General features: G+C 41.6%; 1 protein-coding gene across 1 annotated transcript in view; it reads left to right on the plus strand.

The window, feature by feature from the left end:
• ica1 (islet cell autoantigen 1) overlaps positions 1-21,862 on the plus strand; it is a 26,586-nt gene continuing 4,724 nt past the window's right edge. Inside the window, exons 1-11 of the mRNA XM_033640244.2 lie at positions 1-115; positions 2,723-2,752; positions 2,848-3,019; positions 3,630-3,702; positions 8,985-9,108; positions 11,692-11,890; positions 15,974-16,099; positions 16,284-16,382; positions 16,486-16,586; positions 16,781-16,827; positions 19,373-19,603. Coding sequence (XP_033496135.1) covers positions 2,736-2,752; positions 2,848-3,019; positions 3,630-3,702; positions 8,985-9,108; positions 11,692-11,890; positions 15,974-16,099; positions 16,284-16,382; positions 16,486-16,586; positions 16,781-16,827; positions 19,373-19,603 — 1,189 coding nt within the window. The 5' untranslated portion in view covers positions 1-115; positions 2,723-2,735. The remainder of the gene's footprint in view (positions 116-2,722; positions 2,753-2,847; positions 3,020-3,629; positions 3,703-8,984; positions 9,109-11,691; positions 11,891-15,973; positions 16,100-16,283; positions 16,383-16,485; positions 16,587-16,780; positions 16,828-19,372; positions 19,604-21,862) is intronic.

The raw sequence follows: 21,862 nt of genomic DNA on the forward strand, positions 1-21,862 counted from the left end.
TGAATGAGCAGCTGTGTGTACACATCACAGAGTGCAGCAGGGCCTACAGGCAGAGCTGCAGTGCGAGCAGCGATGGGAGGAATATAACCAGCTTTATTTATATACATGTCATCAGGTAGGTGAGCAGCATGCTGAGCTTTTATTCTGATGTTCACTGGTTAATGTGGTGTTGGTTGCTCGGTGCGGGATTTAAACACAGGGGCGATGCTTGGTTTCCGCACCGTGCAGTGAGTCGGGCTCTGGTGTGTTTGCTCTGGTGCGGCGCGGATGTGTTACAGTCACATTCATAATACATCTATATGCGCTATAAGTGCTTTTCATCATAATGCATTTCGTCTTTGACATGAAGGTGCGTATGAGGCGTTAATGGCATCGCATCATAACCCAGCATCACATTAAAATGAGTCGTGACGCGCGAGCTGCGTATAAATTAATTATTCATGTCATCCCTGATGGACAGCAGGTGATGCACTTCCGGAAAACAACTGCTGATTATGTTTTAAGTCTTCCCTCAAGAGCTGAAGAATCTACTCTGGTGCTGAAATGTTCTCTGGTTAATGTTTGAAGGCAGCTGGGAGGGAAGGAAACATAAAGGAGACCTCAGTCACACCGTATTACGACTTATAGAAACACAGGTCAGTTATCAGTTACAGTCCACCTTAAACAAGAGGTGACTCAGACTTATTTACTCAGGATCTGTAGCTACTTAAATGCAACTTATAAGTATTTTACTGCTGCTGTAAACATCTACTCAACGACATTTATTGTGACAGTTTTAGTTAATTCACATATTTAGATTATTAATAGAAAATATTAATACAGTATGAGGTTAAAGGGTCAGTTCACCCCGAAATCAAATATACATATTTTTCCTCTTACCTGTAGTAGTATATATGTAATGGATGTTAAATGGACCTGCACTTGTATAGCGCCTTTCTAGTCATCTGACCACTCAAAATGGGATTTACACTACAAGTCACATTCACCCATTCACACACTGGTGGAACAGCCATCGGTAGAATTTGGGGTTCAGTATCTTGGTAAGTATGCAGGCTGGAGGAGCCAGGAACCGAACTGCTTATCTTCTGATTGGTGGACGACCTGCTCTACCTCTGAGCCACAGCTGCCCCAATTTTACATTCATCTTCATTCATTTTCTGTAACCGTATATCCTGTTAGGGGTCGCGGGGGGTGGAGCTTATCCCAGCTGACATTGGGCGAGAGGGGTAAGATGTTAAGATACAAATCAAGAGAGAACAAGTTCAAATCAAACCTCACTGATCAGAGGAGCAGCAGAGAAAAGTGTTTTGCTGATGCTTTTACTTTCCTAAACAAGTAAACTTTATTTTACCACTACATGTAGTTTAGTTAAAATGATAATAATAAATACTAGCGGCGTGGTGGTGCAGTGGTTAGCATTGTCATCTCACAGCAAGAGGGTTCCTGGTTTGAAACCAAAATGGGGGAGCCGTTATCGTAAGACTACTGCTGGGGGAGTGTGAGCTCTGCACCTGAGAGGACAGAGTCACACACACAGTGACAGGGCTAACTGTTAGCATCACAAAGCTACTAGCTATATTTCCATCCAAAAGTGATTCAAATCATTGGGAAATGCGCATTAAAAGAAACGAATCCTGTGTGTTTCCATTAAATGTACGGACTTTGGTGAAAACTACAAACTCGTGTGAGTTTTCCGCAGAACCGGAAACAAAACAAGTCTCGCATTCTTCTTCTACGTTTTCTGGCAGTTGGCAACCAGCTTGTAAATGCATTACCGCCTTCCCGACCGGGAGTGTGGATATCACCATGGAGAGAAGTGCGCTACGTCAGACTTAATTCGAACATAACTGTTTCCATCCCCTGTTTTGCGAATCAACATTTTTTTGCATCAACCAAAACCCGGCTAAAGCAAGCGTATTTTAGTTTGTGCGAATCAGGGGATTTTAATTCGAATTTTGGCGTTTCCATCATAATTTTCTGATGCGATACTTCTAGATGCGCATCTAAACAGGCTGATGGAAACATGGCTAATGTTACACGACATTTATTGATGGATTTACACGACAGAGTCAAGCTGTTTTGGTGTATTGGGACCGTTTCATGAATTGATTTTGGGGTGGGGGAGTTCGAACCTCAGGGTTGGGGATACCTTCTGTGCGGAGTTTGTATGTTCTCCCTGCATCATCGTGGGTTTTCTCTGGGTACTCCGGTTTACCCCACAGTTAATGGTGACTCTAAATTGTCCGTAGGTGTGAATGTGAGTGTGAATGGTTGTCTGTCTCTATGTGTCAGCCCTGTGATAGTCTGACGACCTGTCCAGGGTGTACCCCGCCTCTCGCCCAATGTCAGCTGGGATAGGCTCCAGCCGCCCATGATCGGGACCCCCAACAGAATAAGGGGTTACAGAAAATGAATGAATGAATGAAAATGATTCCGATGAATTTTAAATTAATAGACTGTACACTAAGTTAACTATTTGCAATGTTACAGCTGACAGGCTCGGTTTGAAACACTTCAGCTTTGATGAAAACAGATTTCCCCATGTCCATATTCTGTACTGCATATCACAGAGAAGATGTGTAGCTGCAGTTCTGCTGATGACTGTTTGCTAAAAATTTGAAAACTTAAATTGTTAAAATGGCCACCAGGCTCCACTACATACTCCTCACTCCTTCTATTGTCGACTACAGCAGGCATCTAAGTTGTTCTTGTTTGTCTACAGGTATTCTCAAAAAATGGAGGGAGGAAACTTGTGAGTATCTTTGTTTACACCAATCAGTGAGTTTATACAGGTGATATTAGGAAAGCATGAGTCATAACACTGGTCTAACCTCTGTGTCGTTGCAGTGGCTACTCCCAAGACTATCTTGACCGCTTCATCCAAAGCCAGGACTCATCTGTGGTGAACAAGTTCCAGCAGAAGTACTGGAAAACCAAACAGACGCTCATCAAGGTCACGGGGAAGAAAGAGGACGAACATGTTGTGGCGTCAGACGCAGATCTGGATGGCAAGCTGGAGGTGAGGAGCAGGAATATGAAAGTGTTGGAGTTTTACTGCATGTTAACTGACTAAGGGAAAAGAAAGTCAGGCCGCAGTCGCATCACAGAAACATTAAGAAACAGTGGAGATACTCTCCCTCAGGCGGACTCTGCAGTGACTAAAATGGCTTTTTGATTCACACAATGCCAAGTATTTGCTTGAGGCTTAAAGCGTACATTAGGCTGCCTCTCCAACCCCCATCATCTATGCCTCCATTTCGGGAGTGAAATGAATTTAATGGCTGAAATCGATACTTCATAAAAGCTGGAATATCCAGCGTTAATTCAGGCCAGGTCCTCGATAAGCACCGTGATGAACTGGATATGTACAGAGCTCATGCTTTAAAGCTCTGATGTGACATTTTTACACTTTAATTTTTACCTCATAAAGGCTTCAGTGTTGCATCACATCCACCATGCAGCTGTAACTTCTTGAAATCAATAATGTATGATAGACTTCACTGGTTAGCTGTTATTTGTCTTCTTAAAAAATTAACTCTCAGCATATTCACACAGTGTACACATACTGAGAACAACTTCCACAATGATCAGGCATTTTTTGTTTATGCTGATTCTCCTCTGCACTGCAGGTCTTCCACTCCATCCAGAGAACATGCATGGAGCTGCTGAAGGTCATTGAGCAGTACCAGAGGAGGATCTGCTGTAAGTATAGAGTGGAAATATAAACTCGTTAAGTATCAACTAGGGGTGTGCCATACCATCTCGTTCACGATAATACCGGTATAATTTTAGGCTTGTTGACATATTGACATCATACTGTTACCCACGGCAACAACAAGCGTGACTGAAAGCAAAATTATTACAGACTCTGCAGTGGTTCCAAAAAGAGGAGCAGCTTCAGTAGTGTGGAATAAACTGTGGCGTCCTGAATGTTTTATGAACAGCCCCGGACTTCTCAGACTCTTTTAGTGACTTACTGCTCAGAGGGAACTCATTCAGCGGCTCCTCTGGCAGCAGCACAGCGTCTCTCCCTCTCCTCTCTCGCCTTACGCACACAGGAGTCGGTGTCATCAGTTTTTCACTCATTTTTCATGGTGGCAGCAGACTAATCAAGGTCCAGACTTTGGTCTCCTTAACTGTCTCCCATCAAGCTTCTCCAGAGGATCCTAAGACATAGCCATGCCAGATAAGATCCTGTTTGAAAAGCCCCAGCTACCTTCACAAGGAGGAGCACTGAACCACCTCTGAGTCTTTTTAAATGAGCAGCAGCTCTGAGCCCCTTCTTGATGTCTGAGCTCATCGCGTTGTCCTTAAGCGTTAACAAAGACACACCGTGAAAGAACTCAGTTCAGGTTGAGTCAGGGCTGGGTGATATGCAATGAAAATTATTTCACAATATTTTAAGGCTACATCTTGATACGCAGTATTTTCAAATCTCCTCAAAAGCATTTCGTTAATGGGACTGGGACTTCGACTGGGAGCCAAAATCGAACAAAACAATATTTCTGACCGAATAACTTCTCTCATGCAAAAAAGTTGTAGGGATGACTGTTGTGTTTTTTTCTCATAATGAGATTTTTGATCAATATTAACCAATAATGTGGATATAACGACTAAGTGGGTTAAGGCACGCATTAAAACAACTAAACAGTCTTCTAAGTTGATCATTTTTTTCACTTTACTGTAATTCAGCCTTTAAAACGAGGGAGAAATCACCATTCATGCCAAATCATGATACAACGATATCCAAAATCTAAGACGATACACAGTCTCATATCTCGACAACAATTTCTGGGTCTGTCTGGCAGCTTCCCTCGCTACCTGATCCAACTCATCACCAGGTGATGATCTCTGCTGCTCTCTTTACCAGAACAGACGATACAGCTATAAAGCCGATCATTGATCTTTAACCAAAGGTGTTCTGGTACCAGCTGCACTTGTAAACTATCTTATGTGTTGATGTTGAGGCCTTTAAGGATGGTGCTTGAGTACAGATATCTTATAAGAAAACAGCACTCGGGTTCAGATCAACAGGTATATCCTCCAAATTACCACCTTCCATTACAAATGTGAGTGTGCAGCAGCACAACTATGGAATCCTCAGGTGGTGCTCTTTCCAAGACACCACCCAGAGACTCCAAGACGGCAAGCTACTCCGAACCACACAGCTGCAACCAACAGTCAGAGTTTCTATCTGTGCCAAGCAAGTGCAGAGATCCTCTCATTCTCCAGGGAGGACACAGTGATGCTTTGCCAGGGACTCACAAGTACTTTCCTCATACCCACCCAGTGCCTCTCATCACGGGCAGTTCTGGGAAAGGATACTCCAGCCTCTGTCTGGGAATTTGATTAAAGAGCTTGAGAATGGATACTGGCAAGTTAGGGATGTGCCGGTGTCCAACTTTTACACTACAAACATTACAGCCAAAAATAAAAAGTTAAACAGTATTATCCCAATATTCTTTAAAACTTTCCAGAAATATCACTTTTATACTCTAAGTATAATACAAATAAAGTAAAATGGATCTCACACCATATTTAAGACACCCAGGGCCCCATTTAAATGATCCATAGTGCATGGTCTAAAGTGCATGGTGCAATGCATTTGGAGCATGTCCAACTCAGCTTTTGCTAGTTAAACAGCACAGTGTGTGGGAGCAAGGTAAGGTGCACAGGGAAATAGATTGTATTTAGCCCCGTAATTAATTACTCATAGGTGTGTTCTAGGCGTAACATGGATTAAAACCACTGAAGTGTCATCTCCCATTACCTTTAAAAGCCAGGTGTGCGTGTACCTGGCGCACTGCTATTTACACTGCAGATTCAGCAAACTGGATAAGCGAGCCGTTTTCTGCTGAGAGTAACACAATGAAGTGATTCTGCTCCTCGTGTGTAAATGTGCACAGCGTCTCTTTATGGGAAGTCTTTTGCGGAGCAGCAGCAAACAGATGCCTGCAACCTATCCATGCATCCCTGTGTGTGTAACAAGCAGAGTGTACGCACGTTGTGAACCCGACAATGTAGGCCCATCTTCCTATCTAACAATGCGTCCTAACCCTTAAATGGGCAAGCACATATACAATTTTTGGAAAAATAATTAATTGCTATTTTCTGATGTTTCTAGGCTAAAATAACACAATTTCATGATTTTTTTTTCAAAATATGACCTTTATTTTTCATTTTACAGTTTGTATCTCCCAGGATACATTGCCTGTTTAGGGTATAAATTTACCAATTTCAAATTTTTCAAATATTTCATTTGTAAATTTTTTTAAAGTTTAAGTTTTTTAAGTTTTTTTAAGTTTAAAAAAAGTGGGGGAAAAACTGAACACAAGTCATTGGAAACAAATCTAGCTTTGAATAAACAACGAGCTACTAACATTACACAAAACATCTTATTCCTGTTCTTATGCAAACATCTCCTCTGTGGAGCTCCTACACTAGAAATAGCCTGCTGGCAGTGGAAGCTGTGGAAACAGTTGCGAGTGTTTTGGCCAGTGACAATGCAAAGCCTCACTTTGAACTTCTGACACACGATGGAGGTCTGTCCATCCTGGCACATCCTGCATCGGCCTTTCACTGACACGATAGGGAAATGGTCAATCCCGTCTTATCTCATATCATCCACAGGCCTGGGATCTTTTGGCTGTTTGATTACTTTTGGTGGTGTGTTGTCTCTGTTTCCTTTGGAGGGGCGACCCCTTTTTTGCTTTTCAGGGTAGATGAGTCCTTTGGCAACATCCAGCCTAAAGTCCTTCAGGCAATGATGTGAGAGTTGTACTCAGATACAATCTTCGGGCATGGCACACTTATCTTCTTCTTTTCCTATTTGGAGTAGCGTCTCACTTGGCCAACAGGGTTGACAGAAGCACAGGAGCTCACCAAGGTGACAGTTTTGTTGTCTGCCCATTTGACCACAGCAAGCTTTGCATCGTTGTCTACACGAAAGTTAAAGCTGCCTCTGTCTCTTCGTAGAAGGTTTCGATGTTCTTCCAATGTACAACCCATCAAGCGGTTCTTTCGAATGGTACCCAAACTTCTGAGGCCCAATTCATCTTCCTCATCTTCACTGGTTCCCTCATCTTCATCTGAATCAGATGAACCATCAGGTGGCAACACAACAGATGCCACCTCTCTCTTTCTTGTACCATAGAAATTACTGGTAGAAATTCCCTGAAAACATATGTACACTGGTGAATTAATCAGTAATACACATTTAAGAGTAAAATGAAGTGTAATCAACATTTAACACATTAATATTATTGATTATCTGTAGAGTATAGGCTTCAAAACATAAGTATATCTAAGAGTGATTATGCTTGTTTATATACCCCCATCTGGACAACGTATCCCCCAGGATACAGACATTCAGTGCCTGTTTATCAAAGTTGTGTAAATGTAATTCATTATTTTTCAACCAGAATACATAAAATTATCCTTAAAGAACAATATTTTCAAAAACAAATCCCCTCAAAACATAATTAACAAGAAAAATAACAACACTTACCTCATGGCCAGTGTCTCTGTCCACGTAGGCAGCCATTTTGGAGTGTGACATAAATGTATCAATTTAGTTTTGAATGCTGCCATAAAGTCACATGACCCGGGCACTTGATCCACCCCCCTTAAGACTTTCTCATGATATTTAGTGCAGATACTTAATGCCCCTCCCCCCTACAGCCTGCCAAATGTCTGTATCTCCCAGGATACAGAAACCAATAGCAGGAAAAACTGCACCATTCGGACTTCAGACCAGGTTTTTGTTGGTCACTGGCGCAGCTAGTTTTTGCTGCCTCAGAATAGCAGTGCACCGACAATGCACCTGACCACACCTCATTATAAGGCCTACACGCCCATGGGTGCACAGATGGGTGCAAGCACAGTTGATACTTACACAACGTGGGCACTGGGTGTGAAAATGACAGCTGTGTCGGTCTGAAACTACCAATGACAGTGGCTTTGTGTTGAATTCTGCGCCACTTTGTGCCAGGTGTATGATAAGGGCAGAACTGGGGCACACACTAGCTCACCAGGTAGAGCAGGCGCCCCATGTACAAAGGCTGTGTCCTTGCCGCAGCAGCCATAGGTTTAATTCCAACCACAGCCCTTTGCTGCATGTCATTCCCCCTCTCTGTCCCCCTCCCACACTATCCAATCAAATAAAGGCAACAAGTGCTAAAAAATATCTAAAAAAATATGACCCCTGCACCAGACGTATGCAACATGCATTGCATCATGGGTCTCACTCTCCTCTGCTGTTTGGGTAATGCAGTGTCTCCCAAAGCTGAAATTAAAGCTCCAGCATGAGCAGACCCGAAGCTGACCCTAGAGCAAAGATGTAGTATGCTGGATTTTGAGGAAAGTTTCCACATAAAATGTACACTCTATCTCTTCCTCTCAGTCATAAATTCACACACAGAAACTGGCTGCACTCCAGGAGGCCGACTAGCGAACGTTAGTGGCATAGAAAGCTATGTCCAGAAAGCTACACAGACTAGGATCATGGTTTGGTGGTCCTGCTGTGGCTGCTTCGCCTCAGTTTAACAGTGAGAAAGGAAATCGTTCTGGCTCCTTCCTCCACCAGTGAGGAGACATTTTACTGTGGTCCCAGTAAACCACAACTCCTGACCATGTGTAAGGCTGACCCTCATGGCTGCAGCTCCATGTTACTTCCTCAGGTTGGGCCGGACAGGCCTGGCCACCTGATTGCAGCTGTCCAGAACATGGTTTTTAGTCAGGCCCTTCTCTCTAAGGAACAGCTTACTGTGCGAGACCCTACCTGGAGCTGTTGCCCCTGACAACACAGCTCCCTGGGTCACACAAACCCCAAAAAGATGGCAGTTCTCAGAGGAGAAACCGTAAATACAAGATACATTTATTCCTATATTCATTATGCATTTATTCACAGGGCTTTTTGTGATGAAGATACAAAAGTGAATATTAATGCTTGTCATGAAATTAAAGACGACACCTCTACTATGCAGTTCTTTCCCAGGAGGAGAACGAGCTGGGTCGTTTCCTGCGCTCCCAGGGCTCGCAGGATAAAACCAGGGCTGGAAAGATCATGCAGGCCACCGGGAAAGCACTCTGCTTCTCCTCCCAACAGAGGTAAGCAACGTGCGAAAAACCATCAGTGTGTATTTGTCACATCCTTGCATGCAGATAGTCCACATGTAAGTTACAGCTGCACCAGAAAATAGTTTCATGTCAAGGTGAGTAGATGTTATCACCTCAAATCCCCAAAAAGGAATACTCCAAATATATTCAAAGAGTTATGTGAGGAAATTTTCTCTATCTAGATTTGAAAATTACAGAGCAGACGTTACACTCACTCTATTACATAACTTCTATTAATATATTATTTTCTGAATCTGTGTCACAATCTGCCGACTACAATAACGAGGCAAGTCAAGTGTTACATAACATTATATTGTATTACAGTAACTGTGATACCCTGAGAACACTGGTATAAAGATATGGCAAACAAATGTGATTATCATAGAGAGGATTGGCAGCCATTATTAAAGAGTCATTTCCCTGATAATGCTTCATTATGAACAAGTCTGTGTTGAAATCAGCAGGAGAGTGAGTTACGTTAGCTGTTAGCAGCAGGTGACCAGAACTATCAGGTGATGGAGGTTGCCTTGAGTTACATCATGAGGGGTTCAAGCTCTGTTCAGTGACAGTGAGTAAAGTAAATTATAACGTTCTGGTGATGTGTTCAAATGAAATCTTGGAAAATGTAGTTTTTGGTGAGAAACCTGAATAAATCCAGTTTTTTGAAGGAGAAATTTGTTGATGTTTTTAAAGCAATATAAAATAGATATTAAAGAAGGAGGTATGATATATTATATGTAGGGAAAAAGGCAGTTTTTTTCTAAAGATTTTTTATATAAAAGGTTATTTTAAAGGTTGTATAAAATTGTATGATTGAATTTGTGCTCATTCAAAGTGAGTGTGATGAAGGGCTGAATGACTTTAAAGGGATAGTGCACCCAAAAATGAAAATTCAGCCATTATCTACTCACCCATATGCCGAGGGAGGCTCTGGTGAAGTTTTAGAGTCCTCACATCAGGGGAGAGGGGGTAGCAGCACAACTGCATACCTAATGGCTGACGGCGACCCAGATTAAAACGTCCAAGAACACATAATAGAAGCCACAAAATATCTCCATACTACTCGTCTGTAGTGATCCAAGTGTCCTGAAGCCCTGACATAAAAAGTTGTTTGGAAAAACATCATTTAAACTCTGTTTTTAGCCTCATTGTAGCCTGTAGCACTAACTGCCTCTCTGTAGGCTACACTGAGCTGACGTGTGTGCGCTTGTGCGAGACATGGGCACCGCCTTCATGTGTGTTCACGTGCTTTCGCTGGTCTTGCACGCAAGCACGCACACGTGAGCACGGTCCACAGAGAGACAGTTAGAGCTACAGGCTACAATGAGGCTAAAAACATAGCTTAAATGACGGCAACTGGACTTGCTTGAGTTTCTTGAAGACGTTTCACCTCTCATTCAAGAGGCTTCTTCTGTTCATACTGACTGGTGCGAAGCTGCAGCCTTTAAACGCCGTGTGGGTGTGAACCCTTACAGAGTCATTGAGGTCACATGTGAGTCGTTGACCCACCCGGCCATCTTGTGTGCCGTTAGGGTTAGATGGGCAGGTGACCATTGCTGTCCTCAAAGGAGTGTCCCTTCTCCTTTAGATGTAAATGGACAGCTGAGTCTTGATATGTCCATTTACATTTCCCTCGAGGACAGCAGTGCTCACATCTTGGCCAGAGAAGACGGCTCAAAAGAAGCCTGAAAGCATGAAAGAAGCCAACTACGTCAAACTTGAACAACCATCGTTAAACAGAGGAGGTGGCCCACAACACCATTCATCACCCACCTACAGTGCAGTCTTGGGATCCCTTCCTAGATGACTCAACACCATTTCTCACCTGGACCCATCTAACCCTAACAACACACAAGATGGCTGGGTCAGTATGGCGACTCTGCACCAGTCATTTAGAACTGAAGAAGCCTCTTGGATGAGAGGCGAAACGTCTTCAAGAAACGCAAGCAAGTCCAGTTGCCTACGATATAGCAGCTAAGATTACTGTGACCTGGATGACTGAGAATTTTCACCGATATATCGCTCTCAATGTTCGGCAAAGTTCAGAGAAAAGGCGTCAGGCCGTAGACATCGCAATGACTCACATTTTAGTTTACGAAATGTTGTACAAAAATTTGTTGTAGTCCGATAGCTTACACATTTATACTACTGGATAATGTAAGAATCATTTTAGGCCTACAACAATGAAAAAATAACTGTGATTCATTTTCATGTGGCCTAATTTTTGGTCAAAGCCACAGGGAGCCATTGGAGAAGGGCCAAAGAGGCGCAGGTTGCCTACCCCTGATTTAGAGGGATACACATAACTTGGTTGAACTGATTTCTCCACCAGCCTTTGATTGACTCTTTAGCTTTTGCAAGACACTTCAGTTTTTCCCTGCTGGGGTTGGAGGAGCCCCTCCCTTGTGACTTTAAATTATTCAGCAGACTGAATTATGCACTATAAAGGTCAGAAGAGGTTTTAATGTCAAGACCTTTTATGACCATCTAATGTCTAAAACTAATGTGATAATGATAATGTCAAACTTGTGACATGCAGCACTTTAATACTTGATTTAAAACTACATCCTACAGACTGGCTCTGAGGAACCCTCTGTGCCGTTTGTACCAGGAGGTTGAAACGTTCCGCTACAGAGCGATCTCAGACACGTGGCTGACGGTGAATCGAATGGAGCAGTCCAGGACTGAGTACCGCGGAGCGCTGCTTTGGATGAAGGACATATCTCAGGAGCTGGATCCAGACACTCATAAACAGATGGAGAAATTCCGCAAGGTTTGTGCGTCACATGTTCACATCATATCTTGCATCAGTTTGAAAATCAGTTGTGCTCTTGTTAAATTGTTGGCTGTTGCTTACAGCTTGCAACCCACTGTCAATATCAAGGTTTTTTTGCCGTCCAGAGTGACATAAAAAGAGAAAATAATATCAGAGACCTGCCAACGCAGTGTGTGGGAGAAAGGTAAAACATTATTCCTGCTCCAACAAGCCATCTGCTGCAGCACTGAAACAGTTTTTTATCATTAATTAATCTGCCAATTATTTTTTCAATTAAACATTCGGTCTAAAAAATGTCAGAAAACAGTCAGAACCTGAAAGAGATGTCTTTATATGTCTTGTTTCGTACCCAGAGACATTCAGAAGTCACATCCGATCCGTATCAACATATGTAAGAGTGGTTTGTACATGAATCAGTTCGAAAGACACAACTGAAAGCTTCATCTATAAGAGGGAAAGTTGAGAGCTACATTCCTGATAAAATGTTTGTGAACATCTCTACAATCAGTGGTAAAACATCTTGTGGAGAGGGTTTTGGGTCCCACCAAAATGATGATGAGAAGTGGTAAAACATTTTAAAATGACATGTTCTAAAAAATCCCATGAGACCCAAATACAAGATTGTTCCCAGACTCAATGTTACCCCATTTTTTCAATGTATAATGATCCTATGTGCTCTCCATTATGACTGAAATGTAAAAAGAACTATGATACATACAGACATCTTTTGTGGTGGTGTCCTAAAATTGTAACCTTTTGGCTGTCAGTCCAAAGCAAGATTTTCTGTGCGATCATACTATTTAGTACGCCAATGAAAGATTCAGTATGCCGCAGTATATAGTATGTCAAATGCAGTATGCCAAACATACCAGGATGTCCTCCTGCACACCTGGTTGCATTTTGCCAGCATGCTTTTCTGGCTATTCTGCCCCACAATCCCCTGAGCGGCGGATGATACGTCACGTTGACTGAGCTGCAAACAGATGACAGCTTGACAGCTAATTAACAGCTGTCAGAAGCTGCAGAGACGGATGACAGCGCGCTCAAGTGACTGGTGACCAGCTGAATTGACAGAAATAAAAGCAACAGAAATTCTGTAAGTGAACAACATAATCACAGAGATAACCAACAATAAAAGGACATAACTATGATAATAAGTAGAATGTTCTTACTGGGTGCATACTGCATGCACGGATAGCTGCAGTACGTACTGAAAGTTAAAAGAAAAAGCATGCGATTCAGACGCAGCTCAATAAAGTATTTGATATAGATATAGTGGAGACCAGTGCACAGCCTAACACATTTTAGTTTTGGCTAAATGTTATTAAAAATATTTAATTATATTTTGGAGACTTTAGGACTTCAGAATTAAGGACCTTAGTTAGCAGTGAACATACGTAAGTTTTAGGTGCAAAAATAGAGAAAATGTGCTGCAGGTGGTTTAATTGCAACACCGTGTTATAACTAACCCCGCTGTGTGGAAATATTCAAACTGAAAAGCCAAATGCAATTTGACTGACAAAATTCGGTCGAGTACAGCTCTAGTTAAAGGTATACTATGCAGGACTGCGGCTACTGTTTGCAAACACTTTCTCTGGAGAAAGTAAAAGTAAAAGCCAACCTCAGATTGACTCGTTTGGCATTCCACCTCGCTACAGTGCCCTCCAAAAGTATTGGAACAGTGAGGCCAATTCCTTTATTTTTGTTGTAGACTGAAAATATTTGGGTTTGACATCAAAAGATGAATATGGGACAAGAGATCAACGTTTCAGCTTTTATTTCCAGGTATTTACATCTGGATCTGATACACAACTTAGAAGATAGCACCTTTTGTTTGAACCCACCCATTTTTCATGAGAGCAAAAGTATTGGAACATGTGACTGACAGGTGTGTTTTGTTGCCCAGGTGTTTCCCAATTACATTGATTATTCAAACAATAAATAGCACTGAATGTCTGAGCTCAGTTTCAGATTGAGTATGATAGGTTTTGCCTGTGCAGACTGCATTTAGAGGTGGAACCAACATGAAAACCAGAGAGCTGTCTATGGGTGAAAAAGAAGCAATTGTGAATCTGAGAGAAGATGGACAATCAATCAGAGCCATTGCACAAACACTGGCCATAGCCAGTACAACCATTTGGAATGTCCTGAAGAAGAAAAAAACCACTGGTGTACTAAGCAACAGATGTCGAACAGGTAGACCAAGGAAAACATCAGCAGTTGATGACAGAAACATTGTGAGAGCTGTAAAGAAAGACCCTAAAACAACTGTTAGTGACATCAGCAACAACCTCCAGAGGGCAGGAGTGAAGGTATCACAATCTACTGTTCGCAGAAGACTTCATGAACAAAAGTACAGAGGCTACACCAGATGATGCAAACCACTCATTAGCAAGAAGAATAGGAAGGCCAGGCTGGAATTTGCCAAAAGGTACAGAGATGAGCCTCAAAAATTCAGGGAAAAAGTTTTATGGACTGATGAGACAAAGATTAACTTTTTCCAAAGTGATGGAAAGGCGAAAGTTTGGAGAAAGAAAGGATCTGCTCATGATCCCAAACATACAAGCTCATCTGTGAAACACGGTGGAGGTAATGTCATGGCTTGGGCTTGCATGGCTTCTTCTGGGACGGGCTCTTTCATCCTCATTGATGATGTAACACATGATGGCAGCAGCAAAATGAACTCAGAAGTCTACAGAAACATTTTGTCTGCTAATTTAAAGAAAGATGCAACCAAACTGATTGGGAGATCCTTCATCATGCAGCAAGATAAGGACCCAAAACACACTGCCAAAACAACAAAGGAGTTCATCAGGGGCAAGAAGTGGAAGGTTTTAGACTGGCCAAGTCAGTCTCCAGACTTAAACCCAATAGAGCATGCATTTTACCTGCTGAAGAGGAGACTGAAGGGAGTAACCCCCCAAAACAAACAACAGCTGAAAGAGGCTGCGGTGAAAGCCTGGAAAAGCATCACAAAAGAAGAATGCAAAAGTTTGGTGATGTCAATGGGTCACAGGCTTGATGCAGTTATTGAAAGCAAAGGATTTGCAACTAAATATTAAGTCTCATTCACTTTAATCTATTTTAAGTTTATATGTTCCAATACTTTTACTCACCTAAAAATTTTGTGTTCCATTACAAATAATGCTATCTTCTAAGTTGTGTATCAGATCCAGATGTAAATACCTGGAAATAAAAGCTGAAATGTTGATCTCTTGTCTCATATTCATCTTTTGATGTCAAACCCAAATGTTTTCAGTCTACAACAAAAGTAAACGAATTGGACTCACTGTTCCAATACTTTTGGAGGGCACTGTATATCTACGTTTTTTTCCCTGCACTGTTTCTCTCCGATGCAGTCCGGCACCTGGTCGCTATCTTTTTATACAGCCTTGACCTCACCTGAGTGCTATTGCGGTACACGCCCACAAACATCCCGAACACAGAAAATTAGAGAAAATAAGAAATTACAGGCAGAGGGCAGAATCTCTGTGGCAGAATACACCGCCACACACTTCTTGTGGGTCATAAGTGATGACAGAGAGATTACCTCTGTATGAGTCTAGGAAACTCCTGCGCATAGTTTTGAAAGAGTAGTTTGTAAGGGACTGGTCCCCAATAGAGATGAATGGTTACGAGTAATAAGTATGAGATTAACAAATATAACAAAATAAAAACTACATGCAAATCAAATCTGGTTGTGACAGCTGCTATTTCTGATTTTGTTTTTTCTGTTCTTGTTTTTAGCTTTTCATTATATCTTGTCTTAATTGTAGGTCTTTGTATTGTACAATTTTATTATTATTAAAAATCAACTAACAGAGTATCTGATTGTTTCAGCCTTGAGGCCACACAGACGGCACACAATAACCCCACTAGAGGGCAGAGCGCACCATCAGATGTCGGCCCATTGGTTCAAACGACATTGTAGAACTCAGGGACCCCGCGTGCTCTTTTATTCTTACACTTGCACAAACATGAACTCAAGTTTGTTTTTTTTCACTGTTCAGAGCTGTGTGATACAAAACACGGGGTGCTTCTCTTCAGTTGGGACATTTTCTTATCCTTTATATATCTCAGGTTCAGGCCCAGGTGCGCACAACCAAAACAAGCTTTGACAAACTGAAGAATGATGTCTGCCAGAAAGTCGACCTGCTGGGAGCCAGTCGCTGCAACCTCCTCTCTCACGTTTTAACCACATACCAGGTACGCCACAAATCCCAGCTGTTTGCATGCACTCCACTGACCCCAAACTGGGAGGTTTCAATGGCTCCACCACATGTGGTTGAAGTCAGGAAGGAAGACAAACATGACGGGAACAAAGAGATTTAACTGTCAGACCACTCAAGGAGACAAAGGAGACAAATCATTTAGTCTGACTCTCTTTCAGACAACACTATTGCACTTCTGGGAGAAGACATCCCACACCATGGCGGCCATACACGAGAGCTTCAAGGGCTGTCAGCATTACGAGTTCTCCACACTTAAGGTCAGAGAGCATCTTGACCTGCATGTTACATTTAAACTCTGACACAGCCAGCGTCTCAAGAATCTGCCAATAACTATAATCAGTGACTCGGCTATTCTTTCAGACCTTACAAGGCCCCATGGACAAGCTGGCTAAGAAGAAGGGGAAGAAGAAAAGTAAAGCAGAGGCAGACGACGGGAAGAAAGCCGAGACCTCAGAGGACCAGTGAGTTATCTCGTCTTCATCTTTACTCATGCAGGTAGACCAAACACGTGCATGCCAATGGTGAAAACTGAGAATGATGAGAATGTTTATAAGCACTGAACCGAGATAAAGATAAACACACAATATATACACACCTGTTGCTTTCTGTTTGCATCAAATGATTTAAACTGATCTTCTGTCCGTCATATTTACAGACTCATCTCTCTAGTGAATGACAACACCAGCGATAAGATCACAGAAGGTAAAACACACCATTACAACTTGTGTGACTACAATATGTTTTTCATGATGTTATACTATAGAGAAAAAATGATTCATTTTCATAATAATCAGATTTTCTAAATTGACAATCTATAAAATGTACAAACATACTGAAACGTTTCCAATGTGACGTCTTAAACTTGCTTGTTTTGTATATCCAACAGTCCAAAATCCAAAATGCTTCAGTTTACTATCATAGAAGAAAACAAGGAAATATTAAGGGAATACCTCTACAGAATGATCATTTGATTATCAAATACTCGCCGCGTGTTACCCCATGAGTTTGTCAAGGCAACTTTGTTTTTCTCATGTCTCCAGGGCGAATAAAGAGTCCAAAACCAGAGAAAATTCTTGATGAATTGGCCTCGTTTAACAGCAAAACTACTACAAAACATCCATTTACAAACACTTAGGCATATGAAAAGTGTGCTTGGGCATGTGTGAGTGTGCTACACATCTGTGTGTGAGACTGTTTATGAATAAGAGGTGTTTTATATGGTGAGGTTTAGTGTTTTGGAAGTACGATGCACACAACAGGATAAATATGTCTTGGATTATACTGCTGTGTTACACTGAGCTGTGTGAGAGTTTGTAAATGGATGCTTTGATATAGTTTTGCGTTTGTTAAACACAGCCCCCAATGACGTCGGTTGACACTTTGTAAGTCCCACCCCTTTTTGCGCCGGGCTCCAAAAATAGTTAAACGAGCTCCAAACGTGGCAGAACCTCTGTCAAGTTTCCCTTTTCCTGTTACACTTCCCTATGCCATGTGCTAGGCTCATCTCAGCTGAAGAGAAAACCAAGTTATGAAGATGTGGCTGGGGGACTGCCACAGTCTTCGTGGACACACATCTCAATGATCTGGCACAAGACCACATAAATGGGTTTCCCACACCGTACCGTCCAAACAGGCCCCTCAGGTCTGCTAGTCTGGGTTTTCTAACTGTTTTAGAGTCCGGGTTAAAAACTAAAGGTGATGGAGGCTCTTCAGTTCTTGCTCCTCGTCTCTGGAACAGCTTCCCATTGAGCATCACATCAGCTGACTCTGTTCACGTCTTTGAATCTTGTCTCAAAACTTGCTTTTACAGACGGCCTTTCCTGAAGGTTGATAGACTGATTGTGTGTGTGTGTGTGTATGTATTTGCAGTCATGTGTATATATAGGCATGCCTACATGTATATCCTCCTGAGACCCCAGCTTTTGTTTGGTATTCACAAGTGTGTAATGAAGTATAAAACGGTTTATTTTAATGCCTGACCATTGTTGTCCAAAAACAAAACTGAAAACAGTGCAACATTTTGTAACTCTAAGGGTTAGAGGTCACTGTTCAAGTCTAGAACTGGTCAAAATTGTTCATTTCAGTACCTGAACATGGCTGTGCAAGACAAAATTGCAAATAATGCAACATTCTTATAATTGGTTCATTTTGTCATCTGACTGAATTTTCCTGAATAAATATCCCCAGAAGAGGAAAGGAGACACATACTTGGCAGTACTAGTCTTATCATCCTCTGTCTCTACTTCTCCCTTTTCTGATGAGACCAGTAGCCTCAATTTGTGTAATTTCACCCTGCTGTCTGCTTCTTGAAGCCTTATTACCTGATGTCCAAAACACTAACACTCTACTGCGGGACCCAGCTAAACAGAACCGCCGCCGCCGCCGCCATGTTTCTTTTTTCCTCAAGTTTGTCCAACGTGGACACAGGAACCAAGGGGGGCGGGACTTAGTGAGGGTCAGTTCATCAAGAATGTTTTCAATTTTTCGTTCATGGTGGAGTCATGTGTGAAACACAAGGTTGTCTTTATGAATTTAAGTTAACACAGGGTGAGCGATTGATATTCAGATGATCATTTTGTGGGCGAGTGTCCCTTTAATATTTGAGAAGATGGAGCCAGTAAGTTTTGAAAAATAATGATGAAATTTTAGATCTGGTCAAATTTAAAACGGCAATAATCATGTTTAAAGTGAGAAATAATTCACTTCCAGGCAACATTTCAAAAAATGTTTTGTGACAGGGAAAGGGGTTATAATTTAAGATTTATGATTTAAAAAAAAAAAACGTGTTAGAAGAGTCACAAATATAAATCAATTTAAAAAACTACACAAAAAAAGATACTGTTGGCAGATACATAGATGAGGAAAGGTTGAGCTAGAGAAGTGCATATTTATTTTGTAATAGTGGGAGGTACTTGGACTGTAAATAAACTGGGTTTATTGCTTATTTATTTAATTGGGTAGATAATAGACTGGGGATAGTTGTAAATTAGTTGTAAATAAATTTGGGAATTTGTTGAAATAAAATATGAGTTGAAAGAAGAAATGTAAGAAAGGGGTTTAAGTTACATAATAAATAAGCTTTACTTCTACCTACTACTTTTTGAATACTGTTATCTTAGTCTTGTTTGTTTTTTTATTATGCTTTTAACTCATTCATTCATTCATTCATAAATTTTATATACTTATGCATTAGTATCTAAGTCTGCCTAACCACTCAAGGGAATGAAAATCATCTCCTCCTGTCCAGAGTCAGAGGCAGAGAAGGACAGCATGGCCTTACTGAATGAGATCCTGGGCAGCATGTCTGTGGACGAGGGCGACTTCTCTCGAGAGTGGACGGAAGTGTTCGGAGACACCGAGGAGGGAGTGGGCGCGGCGTCAGGGAGACCGGCGGAGGCCCAGCAAAAGGAAAACTCCTTCTTTCTCCCATCTCAGCTGTTGGACCAGAGCTTGAATAATCCGCAGTCTTCCCTCTCAGGTCAGAACATACAAGTCTGTGTGTGCATTAGTGCATGTGTGAGCCAGCAAAGAGACATTTCCACCATTCTCTTCAACCAAAGCCTCTAAATCAAGCACTATTACTCTAATTTAATTAAGTACTTAGGTGATTAAAACATGCCTGAAAACTAAGTAAGTGACATTGTTTTTCCAGGAATGAGTGCATTAACAAATACTAAATGTAGCTAAATATTTCCACACAGGGGGAAAAGTGGATTTAAATGATTTATCAAGCCCATGTCTGTCAGTGTAATACAAGGAGGCTATAATAACACAGCAATTAGATTTGCTTACCCGTAGGTAATTGCCAACTACTTTTCCATTTCATCTGGGCCTGGGCACTGGCTGCTAGCACCTCGTCTGGTTTTGTTGATTTGGTTTTGTCTGTTTCCAGCTCGGAGGGCTGTGAGCAGACCCACTGAAAAGCTATAAAGACATCTACAGTATGTGTGTAATTCCTCGGTGAAATTATGAAGCTGACATTTCAGCGTGGACCAGGTCTGACACTTCTCAGAGTTCAGTTAATCAGGAAGCGGTTTCGTAGACTGTAATTCATGCACAGTCCAGAGTCACAGTGAGTGTCGATAAGGAAAGTGCAAGAAAAAGAAGAACGTTTTAAGTTTTTTCAGCTTAAGTACATGAGAGCAAGTCTGAAGGAAGCATATGGTCTCTGGGATCCAAGGCAGGCAAGATGGCGATGAGTTTTGAAAGGGAGGCCGACAGTCCAGCTGGTCGACGAAGCAAACTTGAGCCTGATCGATTTCTGCCTTTTTTAAAAAGCTGTCAAAACTAATTCAACCTGCTTCAGTTTAATTGATATTAAAGCTTGAAGGCTAAATTACAGGACCAGAGGGCAGAAACAATCACAATATGGAGTCCCAGGAACTGTCAAAAAAATTCAATCACGACTTGTGAATGCATAGAGCTTGGTAAAAGTATAGAAGAATTTCAAAGTCAGTCTGTGAGGTAGGAGCGCACATGGGCAAGGACTGACTTGCAAGTGTAAAAATCTGACGGCATGCAAGGAAAGCAAACATCAGGTGTGTTCTTAAAACTAATTTAACACTTAGAAATCTACCTCTGTGCTCTCAAATCTTTTCTTGTACCTACACTCAAATTTATTTTGCAGTTAACCGGGTTCCCAAACATTTTTACCAATGCATTTTCACATTTTTCCATAACTTTTCTAGAATATTTTACCCCATTTCCATGCCTTTATCTAATTAATTTAACACAGGCATAAAATAAAATGTAAAAAATTAAATGAGCAGGCGTTTTGGGAAAAGTTGCTATTTGCTCGTTAGACATTCCCAACGTCAACTAACTGTATATGCCCATAGACCAGGCAGGCACATACTGGCACTTCACAAAATGTCGAGGCCATGCCTCTTTTCGGGGGTTGAAAACCGAAGATCCGTAAATGTCAATGTGTTTGGGTTCTAATTTTGACAATTTCGTATGCAGTTATTTTCTTGTTAAACAAATGTTTGTTTGAAGAACATGTCTAATAATTGTTCTGCGACCTCAGACGAACCTGAGCTTTCACGATACCTTTATAAAAGTATAACACACCCGTTGGGGTCCTGCATCACTCTGTCAGGGTACTGTGACCCACTTAGTGAACATTATTTCTTATGCACTGTCTGTCACTAGCATTGTTCAGCCGTTTACCACGGTGATGGCGAATATTCAGTCTCTTATGTGCCTCAAATCTCAGTTTAAAGTCTTGGTTAACAGACTACACAACACCTTTCAGCATGGCAATGATACGATGTCGGTCTGGTCGATGTGTATTACTGGATACTAGTGACGATTCAACAGCAGCGCAGCACTAGATTTACTAGATTTTAAATCAGTTACACAAGGAACCCGTTACACGTAACATTAAAACATGTCTGGGGACTTTAAAGAATGTGTATTCAAAACTTTTCCAAGACATTCTGTTATTTCCAAACCATTTCAAGGCCTGGAAAACAGTTTGTCTAACTTCAGAACTTTTCCAGGAGTTCAATGACCCTGGGTACCCTGTGTTAATAAACCACTATATATTAAAATGGAAAGAGTGCTGCACTTTCAAGAGCTGTTCATGAAACTAGTCTGGGTGACTGAGCAGGAAGAACTGTGTCGATCTTGAGAACTTCAGGACCAGAGGTTTCTGACTGTTGTCAAAGGTCTTACATTAGGAGCAGCGTAGGTGAAGCATCTTTTAGATTCCGTGGTCAAAGAAGTCACTCCTGCA

The sequence above is a fragment of the Epinephelus lanceolatus genome, chromosome 10 (assembly GCF_041903045.1).
Source record: "Epinephelus lanceolatus isolate andai-2023 chromosome 10, ASM4190304v1, whole genome shotgun sequence".
Lineage (NCBI taxonomy): Eukaryota > Metazoa > Chordata > Actinopteri > Perciformes > Serranidae > Epinephelus > Epinephelus lanceolatus.